The 21,068-nt window shown below is 39.1% G+C and overlaps 1 protein-coding gene across 4 annotated transcripts in view; it reads left to right on the top strand.

Annotated features, from left to right (window-relative positions):
* The window catches only part of FIRRM (FIGNL1 interacting regulator of recombination and mitosis), a 43,109-nt gene that overhangs the window by 415 nt on the left and 21,626 nt on the right, over nucleotides 1-21,068 (top strand). For 2 of the 4 annotated variants that reach the window (XM_079108079.1, XM_079108078.1), the window contains exons 2-8: nucleotides 9,330-9,369; nucleotides 10,738-10,826; nucleotides 12,365-12,469; nucleotides 13,029-13,169; nucleotides 14,049-14,214; nucleotides 15,667-15,751; nucleotides 17,271-17,409. In XM_079108079.1, the coding sequence (XP_078964205.1) occupies nucleotides 9,330-9,369; nucleotides 10,738-10,826; nucleotides 12,365-12,469; nucleotides 13,029-13,169; nucleotides 14,049-14,214; nucleotides 15,667-15,751; nucleotides 17,271-17,409 (765 nt within the window). Of the gene's footprint in view, nucleotides 1-9,329; nucleotides 9,370-10,737; nucleotides 10,827-12,364; nucleotides 12,470-13,028; nucleotides 13,170-14,048; nucleotides 14,215-15,666; nucleotides 15,752-17,270; nucleotides 17,410-21,068 lie in introns of those variants that run through there. The other 2 variants (XM_079108080.1, XM_079108081.1) reach the window with 2 other exon arrangements.

Raw genomic sequence — 21,068 nt, 5'->3', positions numbered from 1 at the left:
CGTTGCCGCTTAGAGTTGCTTCAGTTGTCGGCTTTCCTCAGCCTTCGAGTCGCCGAATGCCACTGTAGCCAAGGCAGGTAGTTCTTTGTTAGTCTCAGCCTTTGTGGTTGTGAATGTGAGTGGAGAGTCACAAGGTAATTACTCGAACGAATACAAAACGACCTTTTAAATGCTAACATTGGACTAATGATTTTTTTACAGCTAAAGCCCAAAATAAATATTAATCTGTCCCGAGCAGCGTGGTGCCTATAGCTCCAGTGGCTGCTAGGAGACGTGAAACAAATTGCAAGCGACTCCCGGAGGGCTCTCAGCACAGGAGAATTTTATTGATTGCAGATCACACACAGGTCCTGGTCACGAAGCTGGGGACAACGCTGGCGTCTATGCTGTGCTCCAGAAGGTCAGACGCAACAGGTGTCAGTCAGGGCACGTTCTCTCCAAGCTCTCGCTGCTCAGGCCTTTTATCCTATTACAAGTCGTGGCCTAATGCCTTGGTCATGTCAACAAGTGTCAAAACACTTAAGTAAATATTTTTCTCATTTTTACATTAAGTTCTTATGGTTTTCCTTCAAAACAAACTTGCAAAACAAGTCTGTAAACATTTCACTCATGTCACACTAGTCACTCTCTGATGTCACGGGCATCTATCACCCTGCACCTTACATGTTTTGGTTTTTACTGTTATTTACTTTTTATATATTTTGCTTAGTCACTTCAGAACATCATTTCACTTCAAAACGTTTCACATCAAAACATTAATTCAATATGGCTTCACTTATGTTCCATACAGTATCACAAAGAAGTCATTCAGCAAGACGTTAGCAAAATCCCCGAAGGTACCAGTGCCTCTCTTTAGTCATGTACAGATATGGGATTGCACTGAGTTTCAACTTGGAAGCAGCCACCCTCCCACTCAAACATGCAGTGTACGGGAATGTGCTTCAGGCATGGCGTTAGGTTTTGGGAGAAACAAAGATGAGCGGACAGGGTTCCTTTTCCTCCCTTCAAGGTTCTAGGGGGAATTCAGGAAATTGAAAGTCAACATTCCTACCTTTGCATCTCAAACTTCACACGAAAAAACTCAAATGTATTCTTCCTGCAGTTTTCTCCGTCTAAGTAAATGATTTTATAAACCAAAACCTTGAATCCTATTTTTCATACTTAATCTGCAAACTGATGTTTCTGACCACAAACTGTATTTTGAATCCTCTCACTTATCTCTCTCCCTGTTGCTACCATTCTGACTCCAAACTCCTACCACTTGGACTATTGTTAGTAGTTTCCTTGTTTCTACTTATGTCTTCCTATAATTCATTCTTCAAAAAAAGTAGGTGAAAAACAATGGTAGTGTAATTTCTCTTTTTAATCCCTCCCCGCAAACCTGGCAATGGCTTCTTAATGAATTAGGAGTAAAATTCAAACTTACCTTCAAGGTTCCCACCATCTGAGGCATGATCTGAGGCTAGCTCTTTTCTCAGTTAGCTAATTACAGTATGTCCACAAATATATCAGGCTCACCTGCATCAGAATCATTGTGCTCGAGCCTACGGTTCTCCCAGGCTTTTGGACATTTCTTTATTCAGGTAATGTTACCTTCCCTAGAGGGGCTTTTCAGAGCCCTTGGTGTAGATTTCCCCCAAACCCATTTCTGTCACGTTGCCTGTTGAGTTTTTTAGAGAGGAGTATCATTAATAGAAATTGTCTAATTTGCTTCTCCCTGCCCTGTTTTTCCTCACTACACTCCGAAGTTTGTTCACTGCTTTCTCCTCAGCATTGGGAACTACCTGGCTTTTAATAAGTGTTTAGTAAAGTGCTGAAAATAGTGCGAGTGATAAAAGGGTTTGGAAGCCTCAGACACTATTTTATTTTTTTTTCAGTAGAAGGTAAAATTTTATCTTCACTGTTTATGACAAGTGAAAGAAAATTGTAACACATCCAGAGTCCTCTCACCCCAGTGTAATCATTTTTGGTATTTTGCATTCTACATATTATTGTCCGGTCCTCACCTCCATGTTTACATAATAGTAACTTAGGGTGGATTGTGGAATAAGAAAAATCTGACATTTTTCTGTAAGGCAGATTCTGCCCTACTGAACTCAGATAGGTTTGAGACTGTACCTCATTTTGATTGCTATTGTAAAAGTATGTGCAAAGATTTCAGAAGAGGAATCAATTCTTGTATTAGGTGATGGGATTATGAATATCCACATTTCTTGTTGGCATATTTAATCATCCTTAGGTTTTTTTTTTTTTTTGTAATCATAAATTTACATACAGTAATGTTGTTTGATTCATTCTGTTATTTTTTCCCTTCCCCCCACCCCTCCCACCCCTCTTTACCCTCTATACAGTACTTTCTTCCTCCATACTTGCCCCCCTCCCTAACCATAACTCTAACCCTAACATTAACCCTTCCCTCCCCCCCCTTTATGTGTCATCCTCCACTTATTAGCGATATCATTCGTCCTTTGGCTTTTGAGATTGGCTTATCTCACTTAGCATGATATTCTCCAATTTCATCCATTTGCCTGCAAATGCCATAATTTTATCATTCTTTATGGCTGAGTAATATTCCATTGTGTATATATACCACAGTTTCTTTATCCACTCATCAATTGAAGGGCATCTAGGTTGGTTCCATAGTCTGGCTATTGTGAATTGAGCAGCTATGAACATTGATGTGGCTGTATCTCTGTAGTATGCTGATTTTAAGTCCTCTGGGTATAGGCCAAGGAGTGGGATAGCTGGGTCAAATGGAGGGTCCATTCCAAGTTTTCTAAGGAATCTCCACACTGCTTTCCAGAGTGGCTGCACTAATTTGCAGCCCCACCAGCAATGTATAAGTGTACCTTTCTCCCCACATCCTCGCCAACACCTGTTGCTTGTATTTTTGATAATCGCCATTCGAATTGGGGTGAGATGGAATCTTAGGGTGGTTTTGATTTGCATTTCTCTTATTACTAGAGATGTTGAACATTTTTTCATATGTTTATTGATTGCTTGTACCTCTTCTTCTGTGAAGTGTCTGTTCATTTCCTTAGCCCATTTGTCGATTGGATTATTTGTATTGTTGGTGTAGAGTTTTTTGAGTTCTTTATAGATTCTGGAGATTAGTACTCTATCTGAAGTATGATTGGCAAAGATATTCTCCCACTCTGTAGGCTCTTTCTTCACATTACTGATAGTTTCCTTTGCTGAGAGAAAGCTTTTTAGTTTCAATCTATCCCAGTTATTGATTCTTGCTTTATTTCTTGTGCTATGGGAGTCCTGTAGAGGAGTCTGGTCCTAGCCCGACATGTTGAAGATCGGGACCTACTTTTTCTTCTATAATCTGCAGAGTCTCTGGTCTGATTCCTAAGGTCCTTAATCCATTTTGAGTTGAGTTTTGTGCAGGGTGAGAGATTATGGGTTTAGTTCATTCTGTTGCATATGGATTTCCAATTCTCCAGCACCATTTGTTGAAGAGGCTATCTTCTCCATTGCATATTTTTGGTTGCCTTTGTCTAGTATTAGAAGTTGTATTTATTTGGGTTGGTGTCCGTGGTCCTCTATTCTGTACCATTGATCTACCTGTCTATTTTAGGTACCAGTACCATGCCGTTTTTGTTACTATTGCTTTGTAGTAGAGTTGAAGATCTGGTATTGCGATACCCCCTGCTTCATTTTTCCTGTGAAGGATTGCTTTAGCTATTCTGGGTTTCTTATTCTTCCAGATGAATTTTCATGATTTGCTTGCTTCTATTTCTGTAAGGTACGTCATTGGGATTTTAATTGGGATTGCATTGAATCTGTATAGCACTTTTGGTATATGGCCATTTTGACAATATAATTCGGCCCTATCCAAGAACATGGGAGATCTTTCCATCTTCTAAGGTTTTCTTTATATCTTTCTTTAGTGTTCTGTAGTTCTCATTGTAGAGGTCTTTCACCTCTTTGTGAGGTTGATTCCCAAGTATTTTATTTTTTTTCGATGCTATGGTGAATTGGGGGTAGTTTTCATAATTTCTCTTTCTGAGGATTCATCACTTATGTATAAAAATGCATTGGATTTATGAGCATTGATCTTGTAACCTGCCACTTTACTGAATTCACTTATGAGTTCTAACAGTTTTTGTGGTGGAATTTCCTGGTTCCTCTAAGTATATAATCATATCATCCGCAAATAGGGATAGTTTGAGTTCTTCTTTTTCTATTCGTATTCCTTTAATTTCCTTGGTCTGTCTAATTGCTCTGGCTAGAGTCTCAAGAACAATATTGAATAGGAGTGGTGAAAGAGGGCATCCCTGTCTTGTTTCAGTTTTTAGGGTGAATGCTTTCAGTTTTTCACCGTTTAGAATGATATTAGCCATGGGCTTAGCATAGATGGCCTTTACAATGTTAAGGAATGTTCCCACTATCCCTATTTTTTCTAGTGTTTTGAGCATGAAGGGGTGTTGTATTTTATCAAATGCTTTTTCTGCATCTATTGAAATAATCATGTGATTCTTGACTTTAAGTCTATTGATATGGTGAATTACATTTATTGATTTCCGGATGTTGAACCAACCTTGCATCCCTGGGATAAAACCCACTTGATCGTGGTGCACTAGCTTTTTAATATATTTTTGTATGCGATTGCTAAAATTTGTATTGAGAATTTTTGGCGTCAATGTTCATTAATGATATCGGTCTGAAATTTTCTTTCTCTTGATTTGTCTCTATCTGGCTTGGGTATCAGGGGTAATATTTGGTTCATAGAATGAGTTGGGAGGGTACCTCCTCTTCTATTCATGGAATACTTTGAGAAGTATGGAATGAGCTCTTCTTTAAAGATTTTGTAGAACTCGACTGAGAACCCATCTGGTCCTGGACTTTTCTTTGTTGATAGGCTTTTTGATGACCTCTTCTACTTCATTACTTGAAATTGTTCTATTTAAATTGTGTATGTCCTCCTCATTCAATTTAGGCAATTCATATGTCTCTAGAAACCTGTGATGTCTTCGAAATTTTCTATTTGGGTTAGAATAAAGATTTTCAAAATAGCTTCTAATTATGTTTTGTATTTCAATCGTGTCTGTTGTGATATTTCCTTGTTCATTCCGAATTTTGGTGATTTGGGTTTTCTCTCGTCTTCTCTTTGTTAGAGTGGCTAAGGGTTTATCCAATTTTGTTATTTTTTCAAAGAACCAAGTATTTATTTTGTCAATTTTTCTGTATAGTTTCTTTTGTTTCAATTTCGTTGATTTCAGCTCTGAGTTTAACTATTTCCTGTCTTCTACTACTTTTGGTGTTGGTCTGTTCTTCTTTTTCTAGGGCTTTGAGCTGTTAGTGTTAGGTTGTTATTGTTGATTTTTAACTTCTTTATGAATGCAGCTCCATGAAATAAATTTTCCTCTAAGTACTGGCTTTCATAGTGTCCCAAAGATTTTGATATGATGTTTCTTTGTTCTCATTTACCTCTAAGAATTTTTAAATTCCTTCCTAATATCTTCTGTTATCCATTCATCATGTAATAGCATATTGTTTAATCCTCCAGGTGTTGGAGTAGCTCTGTTTTTTACTCTTTCATTTATTTCTAACTTCAATCCATTATGATCTGATAGAATACAAGGTAGTGTCTCTAATCTTCTTGTATTTGCTTACATTAGCTTTGTGGCATAATATATGGTCTATTTAGAGAAGGATCCATGTGCTGCTGAGAAGAAGTGTATTCGCTCTTGGTTGGATGGTATATTCTATAATGTCCGTTAAGTCTAACATTATTGATTGTGGTATTGAGATCTATGGTTCTTCTGTGTTCAATTTTTGTTTGGAAGATCTGGTCCCAGTGGTGAGAGAGGCGTGTTAAAATCACCTAGATTATATGTGTTATGGTCTATTTGGTTTCTGAAATTGAGAAGGATTTGTTTGACATACATGGATGAGCCACTGTTTGGGCATAGATGTTTATGATTGTTATGTCTTGCTGATTTATGGTTCACCTTAAGCAGTATGTAATGTCCTTCTTTATCCTTCTGACTGAGTTTGACTTGAAGTCCACATTATCTGAAATGAGGATGGATACCCCAGCTTTTTTGCTGAGTCCATGTGCATGGTATGTTTTCCCCCATCCTTTCACCTTTAGTCTGTGGGTATCTCTTTCTACGAGGTGAGTCTCTTGCAGGCAACATATTGTTGGATCTTTCTTTTTGATCCAATCTGCCAGTCTATGTCTTTTGATTGATGAGTTCAGGCCATTAATATTCAGGGTTATTATTGAGATATGATTAGTATTCCCGGTCATTTGGTTCATTTTATTTATTTATTTATTTATTTATTTTGAGATGACTTGGTTCTTCCTTTATTTGACAATTCCTTTAGGATAGTTCCTCCCATTGCTGATTTGTTTCTTTGTTTTTCATCTCTTCCTCGTGGAATATTTTGCTGAGAATGTTCTGTAATATGCTGGCTTTCTTTTTGTAAATTCTTTTAGCTTTGTTATCATGGAAGGATTTTATTTCATCATCAATTTGAAGGTAAGTTTTGCTGGGTATAAGATTCTTGGTTGGCACCATTTTCTTTCAGGGCTTGAAAATGTTGTTTCAGGCCCTTCTAGCTTTTAGGGTCTGGATTAAAAATCTGCTGATATCGTATTGGTTTCCCCTGAATGTAATTTGATTCTCTCTCTTGCGGCCTTTTAAAATTCTGTCTTTATTTTTGTATGTTGGACCATTTCATTATAATGTGCCTTGGTGTGGGTCTGTTGTAATTTTTATATTTTGGAGTCCTATAAGCCTCTTGTACTTGGATTTCCATTTCATTCTTCAGATTTGGGAAATTTTCTGATAGTATTTCATTGAATAGATTGTTCATTCCTTTGGTCTGTTTCTCTAAGCCTTCCTCAATTCCAATAATTCTTAAATTTGGCCTCTTCATGATATCCCATAGTTCTTGGAGATTCTGTTCATGGTTTCTTACCATCTTCTCTGTTCAACTTTGTTTTCAAGGTTAAATATTTTATCTTCAATGTCTGATGTTCTGTCTTCCAGGTTGTTCTATTCTATTGGTTTATGCTTTCTATGGAGTTCTTAATTTGGTTTATTGTTTCCTTCATTTCAAGGATTTCTGTTTGGTTTTTTTTCAATATCTCTAACTCTTTATTGAAATGATCTTTTGCTTCCTGTATTTGCTCTTTTAACTGTCGATTGGTGCGATCATTCAGTGCCTGCATTTGCTCTTGCATCTCGTCATTTGCTTCCCTGAGCATTTTAATTATGTACATTCTGAACTCCCTTTCTGTCATTTCTTCTGCCATGCTGTCATTGGGTTTCATTGATGTAACATCTAGATTTGTTTGCAGCATTTTCTTTCCTTGTTTTCTCATATTGTTCAGGTATCAGTTGACCACTGTGATATTGCAGATTTCCTCTATTGTCTTATAATATCCCTGAAGATTTCTATTATATCCCCTCTTAGTCTTCAGTAGCCTGAAGTCTTGGAGGAAGTTGATAATGCAGTGCTGCACAAGGGAGCTGACTCCCTAGGGGTGGTGGCCTTCCGGTGGGGTATATTCCCTGCTAGTGGGCAGAGGTACCTTCACTTGCTGATGAACGGTCATCCAAAAGGGAAGTAGGATGTGGGCTGATGCAAGACCAGTTTGGGCCTGTGTCTCTGATTTTACAGTCCTTTTGGGAGAACCTCACCCGACAGGGAGGAGTCACCCGGTGGGGAGGTCTCGCTGGTCGGTTTTCCTCCCAGAGGTTCCGTTCAATTCACAACTACCGCCTGGGCTGGGCAGCCTTCTTCTGCAATGTTCCCAGGGACCCGGACCTACCTCCTGGGCCTCGAAGCCTCACCCTTCGCAAACGAATCTCCTGAGGCTGCCTCTCCTCAGAGAAGCTGCTTGCAGTCCTGGAGCCTTCGCTCCGCCCCTCAGTTTGTCTGTGGGGCCCTTCCACCAAGAAGCCGTCTAGGACCCTGCTCTGCACTTTTCGCCTGGCTATGCGGCCCCTCCTCTGAGCAGCCACCTGGAGCCCCTTACAATCGCTCCGAGTCCCAGTGACCCGCCACATGCCTTTTCCTCCGGTAGCCACCTGTTGTTCCGTGCGGTCGCTCTAAATCCAAGTGACCCACCACACACCTCTTTCTCCACCAGGCAGTCACCCAGAGATCTGGTGCGTCACGAGTCCCAAGAACTCACTGTGCACCTTCTTGTCCCGACTGCCACCCGTAGCCCTGGTGCAGTCACTTCGAGCCCAAGCACCCCGCCGGCGCTCCCTCCTCCTTCTCCAGACAACCCCCCTGTGTTCAGGAGCAGATGCTCTGGGAGCACAAACCACTCACCACGCTGTTCACCGGATAGCCGCCCAGAGCCCTGGCGCAGCTGCTCCAATTCCAAGCGACGTGCCGCGCCGTAATTCTCCTTCTCCTCTGGGCAGCCCCCCTGTGTTCAGGGGTGGTCGCTTTCAGTCCAAACAGCTCACCGAGCACCTTCTCCTTTGGGCAGCCTCCCAGAGCCCGGGTGGGTTGCGCTGAGTCCAAACGCTGTGGTGAACAGCCACCTCTCCAATGCTCCCAGTTGTCTGGCGATCACTGCTCCTCGGTGGGGGGAGGGGCGCCTCGCCGGCAGCTCTACTTCGCCAAGATCCCTGCTTCGGGGCTACCCGCCCCGTCCGGGACGCCTGCCCAGTGGGAGACGCTCCCCCGGCTGCTTTGAGTTGGTCCCAAGTCTCTCTATATCTCCTCTTCTTGAGTCCTGTGTCCTGGAGCAACACGAAACGCAGCCACTCTCTAGTCTGCCATCTTGAATCCCCCCCATCCTTAGGTTTTTATAGTAAAACGATTCTAGTAATTCTCAATACTACTAATTCTAGTACCAATGTAGTTTATAGAGTGGTTACTATTAACTTTTGTATTGAACATAGGATAATGTATTAGTAAAATATTGGAAGCCCTTGCTATGTTCAGAAGGATTTCAGTCTGTTAAGGTTGGTATGATGGGTATGCAAGTAACGTGAAAAGATGTAAGACAGCTGCAAATGAAGTAGAAATGCCAAGGAGAGAGAAGTGTCTTTACTGGAAAGCAGAACTGCGTGTATCCTATAGTAGCAGTATTTCTTATCTCAAAAATATTTCATGACTACACATGCAGTGAAAAGTTTATTCCTGAGTAGTTTTGAAATATTTCCTTTAAGTATTTTCACATCACTTTTGTTTACCTAATAAGCATTAAGTCTTTAAAAGTAAAAGTAGGCCAGGAATTACAGTCTCTTATGGATTGTTGCTAAATTACAAAAAGGGTCCTTTTTGAACCTGTTCTCAGTAATGAATATTCTATCACTGTGATACTGTATCTTCCTTAATTATTTTACTCTATGTATCAACATTCTGAGAATTGGATTGAGCATGTTGGTAAGTAAAACTGATTTGTTTGTATAATTTACTTTGTTGTCATTAGGTCTGAATTCCACATATATCGATAGGTAGGCCCTTGTAATTTTGTATTCCCTTCAACTTTAATCATTTTCTGTGTTACAACCTCTATAACCATCCATTACCTAAAATGAACAAATTCCTTCAAATTACAATGCTTAAAGTTTTAAACTGCATTTTGGATAAATGCCAAAAGATCTGTGGTCTGTGTCTATGCACATTGTCAGTTTTCAATGTTAAACTGTGATTACAGCCATGTGAAGCAATTTGCAGTCTACTTAGTCATCTTCAGCATCTAACAAGATTAATGTTGTTTAGAACATACTTTCTGAGTTACAAAAAGCTGATCGTCTAGGTGATGACATTTGGGGAAAGTTGACTTTCTCCTTTTCATCTTTTTATCATTTTACCTTGATAAGATTTACTCTCTTAGGAGAGGAGTTAGAGAGTTAAGACTGTATGTAGATTGCTCAGTTTACTCAGATTTTGAATTACCAAATTTGAAATTTTGCTGAGTTGTGGAATTTTATAATTTTGAATGTATTTTCTGTTGTATCTGATTTTTTAAGTGACCGATATATTTTTTATCTTGAATATAAGTTACTCATTGTAGAACATTGTAATATGCAGAAAAATCTGAAAAGGTAATAAAACATCCACTAATCTGCAATCGTTAAGATTCTGATGAGCTGGGCGTGGTGGCACATGCCTATAATCCCAGCAGTTCCGGAAGCTGAGACTGGAGGATCACAAGTTCAAAGCCAGCCTCCTTAAAGGCAAGGCACTTAGCAACTCAATGAGACCCTGTCTCTAAATAAAATACAAAATAGGACTGGGTATGTGGCTCGGTGGTTGAGTGCCCCTGAGTTTAATCACCAGTACCCCCCCCCCCAAAAAAAAAAAAATTCTGACGAAGGCAGTCTCTTATTCATATATATTCTCGTCAGCCTGTCTCATTCTTTAGACTTTTTTTTATATTTAAAATTGGGATTATATTTATTATTTTGAAAGCTTCTTGTTTAATTGTAAAGTATTGGGAACATTTTTTAATGTTTTAAAATATTTTAGTGATAGCAGATCCTATTCAGTAGTTGTATCCACATTCACTTAACTGGTGTTCAGTTGCTGGATATGTAGGTTGTCATCATCTTTTTTTCTTTTTTGCTATTATAGATACCTTTTGCTACTAAGTGCTTAATAGTGTCTCCATATAGAATATGTCATTGTGACACTGTACAGAGCTTTGATTGGTAGTACTTACAGATTCTCACATTTGATAAGAAGTAAAGACTATTAACTGACATGATTTAATGTTTTTACAAGGTATGTTACTATTTTGCTTTATAGAAATTCTGAAGATTATGGTAGAAATGTTTTTACCTCATATGAACCACTTGACATTGGAACAGACTTTCTTTTCACAAGTGTTACCAAAGGTATAGTACTGTTATGTTAATCTACATGTTATAAAGCTTGTTAAAGTCTAGCCTTAGGCCAGTTATGGTGGCATGTACCTGTAAACCCAGTGACTGAGAAGCCTAAAGCAGGAGGATTTCAAGTTCAAAACCAGCCTCAGCTACTTGGTGAGAACCTTTCTCAAAATAAAAAGGTCTAAGGCTGTAGCTCAGAGGTTTAACATCCCTGGGTTCAATCCCCAGTACCAAAAAACAAATAAATAAAAACAAAATCTAGCCTCAGTTTATAATTTAGTCTTTGTTTAGTCTTCTACTTTTCTAATACATCAAACATACTTGAAGTGCAAATAAGTAGTAAAAATTTCTCATGGAAAAATGGAAGGCAAAGTTTATTAAAGAATTCTTGGGAAAAAAGCTGAAGTATTGGTAAAATCAAGTAATTATGAGAAAATATTAAGCTCACAGACTGTATTATTACTCTTTAGGTGTATATGGTGTACCTTTTCTCTAAAAAAATATAGCCACACTTTTCTTTCTCTAAGTAGAGAGAACTAAAGCTACTTTGGTGCCAAATTAAACATTTATTAGTGATATCTTGTCTTTTATTGGAGTGGGATAGCTTTTAAGCAGATAATCATCAGAATTCCTTTTACTCATAGTCACTGGATTATTTTCTGTCTGAAAAGCTTTTAAAATTTGTTTCTAACCACCAGAAAAAGGTCCTGCTGTTTTATAGATGAAAATAGGGATGTGAAGGGGGGGGGGGGGGGGAGAAAAAAAAACAATAGAATGAATCAAAAACTTTTACCCTAGGTAAATGTATGATTACAAAAACGGTATGCCTCTACTTCATGTACAAACAGAACAAGATGTATCCCATTTGTTTACAATAAATATGAATTAAAAAAAAAAAAATGGATGTGAGTGTCCTCCGGCCTGTGGGTGACCATGTCCTCTGTAGCTTTATTGCATTGTTGACTGTGTGGTTGTTCTTACAGGGTTTAGGCCATTTAATGAGTTTAGAAAGATCTGAGTATTAAGATATTAGGTAGTTGCCCTTGTTGTGAGGTCACATAGGCTACCCCTTGTGTAGGAAGGGAATCTTGAATTGGTCAAAAGTCAGGAGTTCGAGTATTAGTGGGTGGTGCATGGGCTATGCAGCACAGATCCATACCCACCAGAACAGACCCTTGTAAGATGCCACGTGGATGGCGATTCATCTTCTGTACGTAAGGAGTAGTGCTTTTATTTCTTGCATTCCCCAAATGAACCTTAAGTGATTTTTTTTTTTTTTTGGCATTATTAAGTAGACTCAAACCACAGAAATAAACCAGTTTGTGTGTGGGGCTTTTTTTTAGGGAATATGTTGCAGAAATACTTTTTATGTTTATTTTTTTTACTTAATTAAGTGCATTTGTTATGCTGGACCATATCCTGTTGATGTTGCTAATGTAAAAATCAAATCATGCTATAGTATTTTTTCTCTTTAAAGAGATGTCTTTCCTTTCCTAGTGAATTCTGTTACTTCTATTTATTTATAACCTCATTTGTTTTTACAGACTGTAAAGTTATTTGATGACATGATGTGTGAATTAACCAGTCAAGCCAGAGGACTGTCAAGCCAAAATTTAGAAATCCAGAACACTCTAAGGAATATTTTACAGGTAAGTCAAACCTATTTGAAAAGAAGAGATGGGGGAGGGTTAGGAAGAATGAGAATTTTTATGCTGATGTTGATTAGCCATGTATTCTTTGTTTAATGGCCTAATGCTGAATTTAAGCTTATAAATGTAAAGATAGGAATACTGCATTCTGAATTTTTATACCGTTTTATGTTGAGTAAATATCTGCATTCTTACAAGGAGACATGTCAAGATACCTGTCCTGCCTGCAGTTTTTTTTTTTTTTTTTTTTTTTTTTTTTTGGGTGCTGGGGATCAAACCCAGGGCTTTGTGCTTGCAAGGCAAGCACTCTACCGACTGAGCTATCTCCCCAGCCCCATGCCTGCAGTTTTGAGGTGTGTGTAGAATACCTGCCATGTGCTTTGAAGCGCGGGTTGAGTTTCTAAGTGGCTAGCCAGTTGTTGCAGTGCTGTGGTCCTGGGGTAGACTGTGAGAAGAGGAGTGGAGTGTCTGTTTCGTTCAGTTTTATTCCTAGCACCCAGCATCCTGTTTGATACCTTTTTAGTGCACACTTAGACTAAAACTTCTTTCCTATTTCCAGACAATGGTGCAGGTCGTAGGAGCTCTTACAGGATGTGTTCAGCATGTCTGTGCCACACAGGAATCCATCATTCTACAAAGTATTCATAGTCTCCCCTCCTCAGTCCTTCATGTAATCAGAAGTACCTTTGAACACTGTAAGGTGAGTAATGGTCTAAGTACACTTTAAACAGCCTACAGTCAGTGGGCAACGAGGCTGAGTAAAACAGTGTTGATACGGAAGGTTTGGTATTTTAGCTAAGGTTATCGGGATGGGCTTTTCCATAGAACAAAGAGCTGTGTGTAAATGTTTCAAAGTCAGTGGGTAGAAGGAAGACATAAAAAGTGGTCTTTTGAGGGTTTGTTGTTCATTTTATCTATTTTTTCTTTATAAAGAAAGAAATGATCAGGATTTGTGTTGAGTGACCAGGATCCTCAAATTGTCTGTCATAAAGCATTTGTGGGTCAGTGATCAATCACTTTAATTAACTTCCCATTACAGAGGGAGTTAATCCTTACTTAGTCCATCTCTGCATTCCTGAGGCAGCTTTAAGGCACAAAAACTGGCCTAGAATTTGTAAAGCAGGGCTGGGATTGTGGAGAGTGCTTGCCCTACATGGCACTGGGTTCGATTTTCAGCACCACATATAAATAAATGAAAAAAAAAGACTTCACATTCAAAAAAAAAAAAAAAGAATTTGTAAAGCATAGGCAGTTTTGATATTGCTATTTGCTGGATAAATGAAAATTGCTAGTTCATTAATACTTCTCTTTGGTGGTCACTTGCTAAAATGTCTTGTACTTACCTACTGTTATCTTCAAATGTTAGTAGTTCTGTAGTTGCTGGGTCATGAAAATCACAAATGATTCTACACATAGTTACAGCTCTTTAAGTACATTGTGTAAAATGGGTGTTCACTAAAGCATTACAGTTCTGGATTTTGATAGTAGGTGTTAAAATAAATTGGATGTTGAGCTGTTCGTGATCTGCTTTTTCCTCTCATTTAAAAAAAAATTTTTATGTTTTTATTTTTGGGATCAGAATAGTGAAGCTGTCTATTCTGGGCGTTTTCACCTCGTTTCAGACCTTCTCCAGGCTCTGTTCAAGGAGGCTTATTCTCTTCAGAAGCAATTGATGGAATTGCTGGACGTGGTTTGCATGGACTCTTTGGTAGATGAGAATGATGATGTCCTGAATATGGTAGTAGGTGAGTGAAGAAAAGTCAGTATAACTCTGGGATGTGAAATAACAGTTATGTTGTGTCAGTTAAATTTTAAGACCCAACATTGTTTCTAGTGATTTCATGATATTTAATCATTATGCATAAAAAAAACTATTTAATTCTTACTGGATGAAGTTTTAATCTTCCAAATTTTGAAATTTGCAAAATTTATTTTTCATGTCTCTATATGGATATGCATATTTAGTTAAAGCTTATCGTAGGTAATTTCCCCTCAATGTTTTAACAGATAGCTGTGCAACTTTATACCCCCTAGTCTATCTTCTGAGACAGTAGCTTTTAGAATTTTTTTACTGTAATCCATAGCAAGAAATAGTTTGCATTCCTTCCCAGAATTTATAAAAATACATGTGACTGTGAATATGTACACCACAGACTTATTACCAAGTAATAACCATTTCATTCATAATGCACTCCATGCTATTTCATTTTTAAAGAACTGCTAATTATAACATTGCCCTCACTAATGTTTTATGACCCAGAATTTGAAAAACAATCATATTCTATGTAAGGGTAAAGATTATACTCATAACTGTAAAAAAGAGAGTAGCTTGGTTTTGTGCAGTGCACTAAGTTCCTTTTGCCCTATAACAAACCACCCCGAAAATCTTTTGGCTTAACACAGCCATTGTCTTCCTCATTGACAAGTCTGTGAGTCTGCAGCATGGACTGGGGTTGGCTGAGACACCTTCTTTTGCCCCAGGTAGTGTGACTGACTTGCTGATGCGTTTGCAGTCAGTGGTTCCATTCACATTTAGCTGTTGGCGGAGGCAGAAGCACTGAGATAGTCCTATGTGCACTTCATCTGGGGACTAACCTAGGCTCAGTCACCTAATGATGGTTGTAGGCTTTCCAGGAACAGCAAGAGAGGGCGAGTCCCAGTGTGCAAGTACCTTTTAAACTTATACTTGCCTCATTTCTATTATTATCTCCTTTGCCAAAGCAAATCATGGGACCATGTCTAGAGTCACTGTGAAAGAGTATGGACACTGCAAGGGCAGCTGTTATGGCTACTTTTACAAAATTGTCTGCCATAGGCAGGTAAAAATCTTACAAGAATACCATGTAAATTAGCTTTAACCCTTTCTTGTTAGATTTTCTTAGTTTGTTAATTTGAATTAGAATTGTGTCTATAGAATATTTCATTTGTAATAGGGCACAGCTTTTCTACTGGATGTTTTTGGTTTTAAGTTATAGGTTAGGTTTAAACTTCAAAAGTTAATTTTCCATAGTTTGTAAAACTCTTAAATCAGAAGTGTGGCACTTATTTCCAGTGATTATTTGACAAAATTATCTTGAAACTGCATTACTAGTTTAATTTAATCAAATGTTGAAATGTTTAGTTGATGCTTTTAAATGTAGGAGAACTACCCTATATGACATTTTATATCCTAAGAGTTTTGTTATCTTTCTTTGTAGTTATTCATTCACTATTGGATATCTGCTCTGTTATTTCCAGTATGGATCAAGCATTTCATGCCAATACTTGGAAGTTTATAATTAAGTAAGTCTGTTAATTTTTATGAATATTTCCTACATCACATATACTAATTATTCATATTAGATTGCAATTTGAACATTTTTGTATGGTGTGTATATTGTTCACTGGCAATGCAGATATCTTACATGTAACTTCCAAACCAGTTTGGACTTATTCATACTGTTACATCTGACATGGAAAAATGAAGGAAAAAGAGAAAAACGTTCTACCTAGTTAGCTAGTATTTCTACAGCAGTGGACTTGAATCAGACCATACCTTAACCACTTGCTTGCTGATACTATTGTTAAACAACTATCAGGTATTTCTAAGATTGGGTAAATGAGTAACTAATTAGAACTGACTGTAATCCCTTCACTATACATTTTCAAACTTATCTCCATTTATAAAGTAATTTTGACTTTCTGAAACTGAAACATTTTGAAGGGTTTCTTAGAGTGCCTAGTAGCATTCATCAGGTTCTTAGGAGTGAGAGAAGACACAGTTGAAATGTTAAAATAATTAAGAATCTGTACACTTGCATAAAATATTAAAGGTTGGTGTCATTTTTTGAGGTCTTAGATGCTTATCTTGTACCTCTGAGGCATTAATTCTCCAATAAGTAATAGTGTATTAGTTGAGAATGTCACTTGGGAGGCATACTGCATGTCCTTAGGTCCATTCTGAAACCACTTACTCTTCCTGAGACCTTGGGCCTGTGCTTAATTTTAATTTGCCCATCTGAGAATGGATGTAACAATTGTGGCAAGTGTTGAGTTCACCACTAAATTGCTTAGACTGCGCCCAGTGAGTTGGCCTCACTGCCACCAACATCATCACTATTATGTCTGCCCCACTCTTGCCGCTTCCAGTTCACTTTTTACTCCGCATTTAGAGTGATCTTTTGAAAAATCAATCAAATCATGTCACTCTACTGCTTAAAATTTCTCCCACTGTACGAAGTATTCCTCTCTGGACACTGCTTCCTCCCTGCTCTTCGTTCCTCAAACATACCAAGTCCCCTAGGCCCAGAGCTTTCACAGCTTTTCCGCTGCCTAGAGTGCCCCTCTCCCCTGCTCTGCACCTCTGGGACTCCTGCTTGCTTGTCTTTCAGTTTTAAGCTTAAGTGTCATCTTTGTGATTGTGTTCTTTGATAGCCTTAAGAATAAGATCAGCTTTCTCGGCTCTAGCACTTTTGACTTTTCTGTCTCAGCATTTATCAAAACTGTAATTAATTATTTTTACGATTATTTCACATTCTTATGCTAGACCACAAGTTCCATGCAGACCAGGCAGAGATGGTATTCCCTTTTATCCCTGGGGCATGGAAGAGTGCCTCACACATAGTAAGAACTCAATTAATATTTTACACAGAGAAATGAAAAATGAGCACCTGCTTCAGATGTAAAGTTGGCACATCTTGGTTACACCATTCTAATATATACGATGCATTGTGGTTTTTAAAAAATGTATACAGCAGATATCTTTATGGCCCTCAGTTACCTGCTGTGTTCCTTGTGATTATGTTCGTTTTATTCATTTTAGGCAGAGCCTTAAACACCAGTCAGCTTTGAGGAGCCAGTTGAAACATGAGGCTGTTGTCACTAGCTTGTGTGAGGACATTCTTTCCTCCTTCCACTCCTGTCTGCAGTTGGCTGAGCAGATGGCGCAGTCAGATGTGCAGGTACGGTCTGTCCCACAGTCTCCTCTCTCCCTTGGCGGTTGCTAAGTCTCATGTGGACATGGATCATTAAGAAGGCTTTGCTTTATTCCTTTTTCACCTGTGGGGTGTTTTACAGCCGTAGTTACTTGCCACTCAGAGTGCTGCCTGGTGTCCTGGCTGCTCCCCTCCGGAGTCCCCCCTCCCTCCTCTGCACACTGCACTGACTGGTTGGTCAAGGTCCTCCTCTCAGAATCCTTTATTCTATTTATTTAGAATAAGTTATAATCCTGATTGTTTTTACTTAACAACTTTCTCATATAGCTACAGTCTGTCTTTTCTTCACCAAAGCATGCAACCTTTAGTGATGTGTATGTGTATCAGTCTTTAAAAACTTAAATATACTTATTTTATTTTCATTTCAAGCAATGACATACCATTTAGGAAATAGATATGGTCTAAACATCTGTGATGATTGCTGGGAATTATAGTTTCAGGGATCTCAGTCCTTAGACAGCTGACTCCACTGCTTAGGGCTCCTGTCGAGGCAGCACGTCATGGGGGAGGGGCCCAGGGACTGACCTCTGCTCTGCTCATGCATGTCCCCATGATCCACCTCCTCTAGCCTTGCCTGCCTGCGTGTAGTTATTCACGCAGTCAGTCCATTTGAGCCAGGATGGGCTGATCGGTTACAGCTCGTATTCCAGTCATTTTATCCCCAAACATTCCTGCATTAACACAGGAACTTTTGGAGGACATCTCATACCCAAACCATAACAGTAACTGTTTCCTCTTCCAATAGCAGTAGGCCTCTTTGTGGCCCTGCAAGCTGATACAGGGACTTCCTATGTGCCCGTGTTCTTCCCTGCCAGGTGACTGTGGGGATGGAGGTGTGAGATTCCTCTGAGTCCCCAAATTGGTAATGTCTTCTGGAACAGGGATGGTCTTGAAGGACAGATCCCACCTTGGGGGAGAGTGAAGGTGGAGAGAAGTTAGTGCGCGGCGGCTGAGGAAGGCGCTGCCTTTTCCCCACGTCTGTCCTCCCTTTAGAGACTGTCTTTGTCTCCCCCTTTCTGTTTTGTTCCCACTTCCTTCATTGCCCTTCCATGTCCCCCTCACTTGCGGACAGGAGGAGTTCTTCGGTTGGGTGTCCAGGGAGGTTGCCCCTTCTCCGCCTTTGTCCCCTGCACCCTGTATGTCTTTAACCCCAACCTCCTGCTCCTCAGTTTCCTTCTTGCTTCTCTGGACATTGCAGATTCCACAGCTGGTATTTGGAGAGTAAAGTTAGCACAGATTCCTGGACAGGAGTGAGGCGAGGAAAGCCCCAGGGACAGAGTAGTTTACAGTGGCAAGAAGAGAGTTGGGACCCGCTCAGGTGCAAGATACATAAAATATCTTGTATAAACTACTTACACATGAAAATCAGAAAACTCAATTGAAAACTCTGCTGTCTAAGCAAGCTCTCGTGGCTGTACTCATCAGTGCACGTGTGGGGCTGGTAAATGTGGCCAGCTCCACTCACTGTCCATTAGCTGAAATGGAGCTCTGACATGGACCCAGCTCTACTCTTAACTCTAAATTCTGAGCAGCAGTGCCCTCTGCTGTTCACTATTCATACTTATTTTGGAATCAAACGTTTTCCAAGTAATTTTTACATGTATCTTAAATCTGTTTAGACTGCTCCTTAACTAGCTTAAACTGCGAAATTCATACATAGTAGAAATTTATTTCTCATGGTTCTGTGGTCTAGGAATCCAGGATCAGATTCTGTGTATGGTGAGGGCTGCTCTCTGCTTCTGAGGCCTTGCCTTCTTGCTGCATCCTTGTGTGGTTAAAGGCAGCTAGCTTCCTTCCTCTGTATTGTCAGGGCACAGATCTCGCTGGTGAGAGTAGAGTCCCTCTTGACTTGTTCTTTCCCCAGGTACTTCCAACATGGGAATTTGCAAGGGAGAGGGCACCAAAATTTAGACCATAGCACCTTGCTTTCAACATGTCAAAATAAAGCCATTATATTTAATAGTAGTATGGCATACTAGCATAGCTCCTGTGTCCTCTGGGGCTGCTACAACAAATGACCACAACTGAATGGCATTTCTTAAAACAACAGAAATGTGTTCTCTCATAGTACTAGAGGCAAGAAGACCTCAGTGTGGCATCAGGGCCGGGTTCTCTCAGAGGTTGTAGGGGACAGCCTGTCCACCCTTCTCTGGCTTCTGGTGTTACTCGTGGCCCTCAGCATTCCTCAACTAGTGGCTATAGAGCTCATGTGTCTCTTCCTGTGTGTCACGTCTCCATGAGGACACAGGCACGTTGGATTAAACGCACACCTTCTAGCATGGCCTTGACTTGGTAATTATATCTGCAGTCACCCTATTTCCAAATAAAGTCTGAGGTATTAAGGGTCAGAACTTTAATAGTTCAGCCCATAACAGCCCTAAAGTCCATAAGGTGTTTATTCCCTATTGTCTTGAATTTCATTTCAAAAAGAAGATATCAAATTAGACTTCTCAATACAGTTTTTTAGCCACCAGTGATTGTTTTTCTTTTTTTGGTACTGTGTATTGAACCCAGGTGCACTTGACCACTGAGCCACATCCTCAGCCCTTTTTTGTATTTTATCTAGAGATGGACTTGATGAGTTGTTGAAGCTGGCTTTGAACTCTCGATCCTCTTGTCTCAGCCTCCCAAGCCACTGGGATGACAGGCATGCACCACTGCACTGGGCCCGGGATTGTTTTTCTATAAAGATAGAGAAATTTATTTGTAAGGCCCTTACCATTTAATTTAATTTCCATTGTGATTCCAACTTTTGTTCATATAATTATTTTAGAAATTTGTATTCAGAAAGTAAGCACATGCTTTTACATCTGGCACCTATATTGTTTTATTTTCTTCTACCTTTAGAATTCATCAGTATTTAAAGAAAAGAAGAATGGGTATACATTTTAAAACACTGAAAAATGGTCTTCCTTACTTATACTTCCTGTCCCTTCTTTGTTGCATTGGGATGTGAATTTTGTTTTAAACAGTTAGGTAAATCAAGGTGGGACTATTAATGTATATGTGTTATTCACTTGCTTTTAAAAAATATCAAAATAAAAACTCTTTAAATACTAGTGTGGTATTTAGTAATGAAGTGAAAACTAGGGTGTCAGCCAACGCTTGTACAATTTCTCTGTGAACGAGGGGAAAAAATTTAAAGGAAACAAATTGATAAAATTTTGTCTTTCCATTCATTCATTGGTTTTATAAAGTATTTCCAGGGTGCTTATTGTGTACCAGGAAATGTAGCAGGTGCTAAGTTAGTCATGTTCTCTACCCTAAATAACTTAGAGTCTAGCCTGGGAGTTGAACAGATAATTCTAAGTGCTTATAGGATAGAGTGATCAGGTGGCTCATGGGAGTGGAGCCTAAGGTAGGGACCCAACCATGAAATCAGGGGAGGTTTCTTAGGGGAACATGACATTTATGCTGAATATTCATTTTAAGTCAGTGTAGATTCATCTTTAATCACTTTCCTTTTTTTACTTGATAGCACTCTTGAGAGTTCATATGCAAATTGAGCAAAAAAAAAAGGTAAATTTTCATCAATGGTATTTCTGCTGAGGAAAACTTTCCAATTATTTTTGGTAAAGTTCAAAATGAAGGATCCTATTCAATTAATGGATCATGTGATTCCATTT

Source organism: Sciurus vulgaris, assembly GCF_902686455.1.
Source record: "Sciurus vulgaris genome assembly, chromosome: 12".
Taxonomy (NCBI): domain Eukaryota; kingdom Metazoa; phylum Chordata; class Mammalia; order Rodentia; family Sciuridae; genus Sciurus; species Sciurus vulgaris.
The sequence above is the reverse complement of the archived record's forward strand: the minus strand, read 5'-3'. Positions and strand labels throughout refer to the sequence as shown.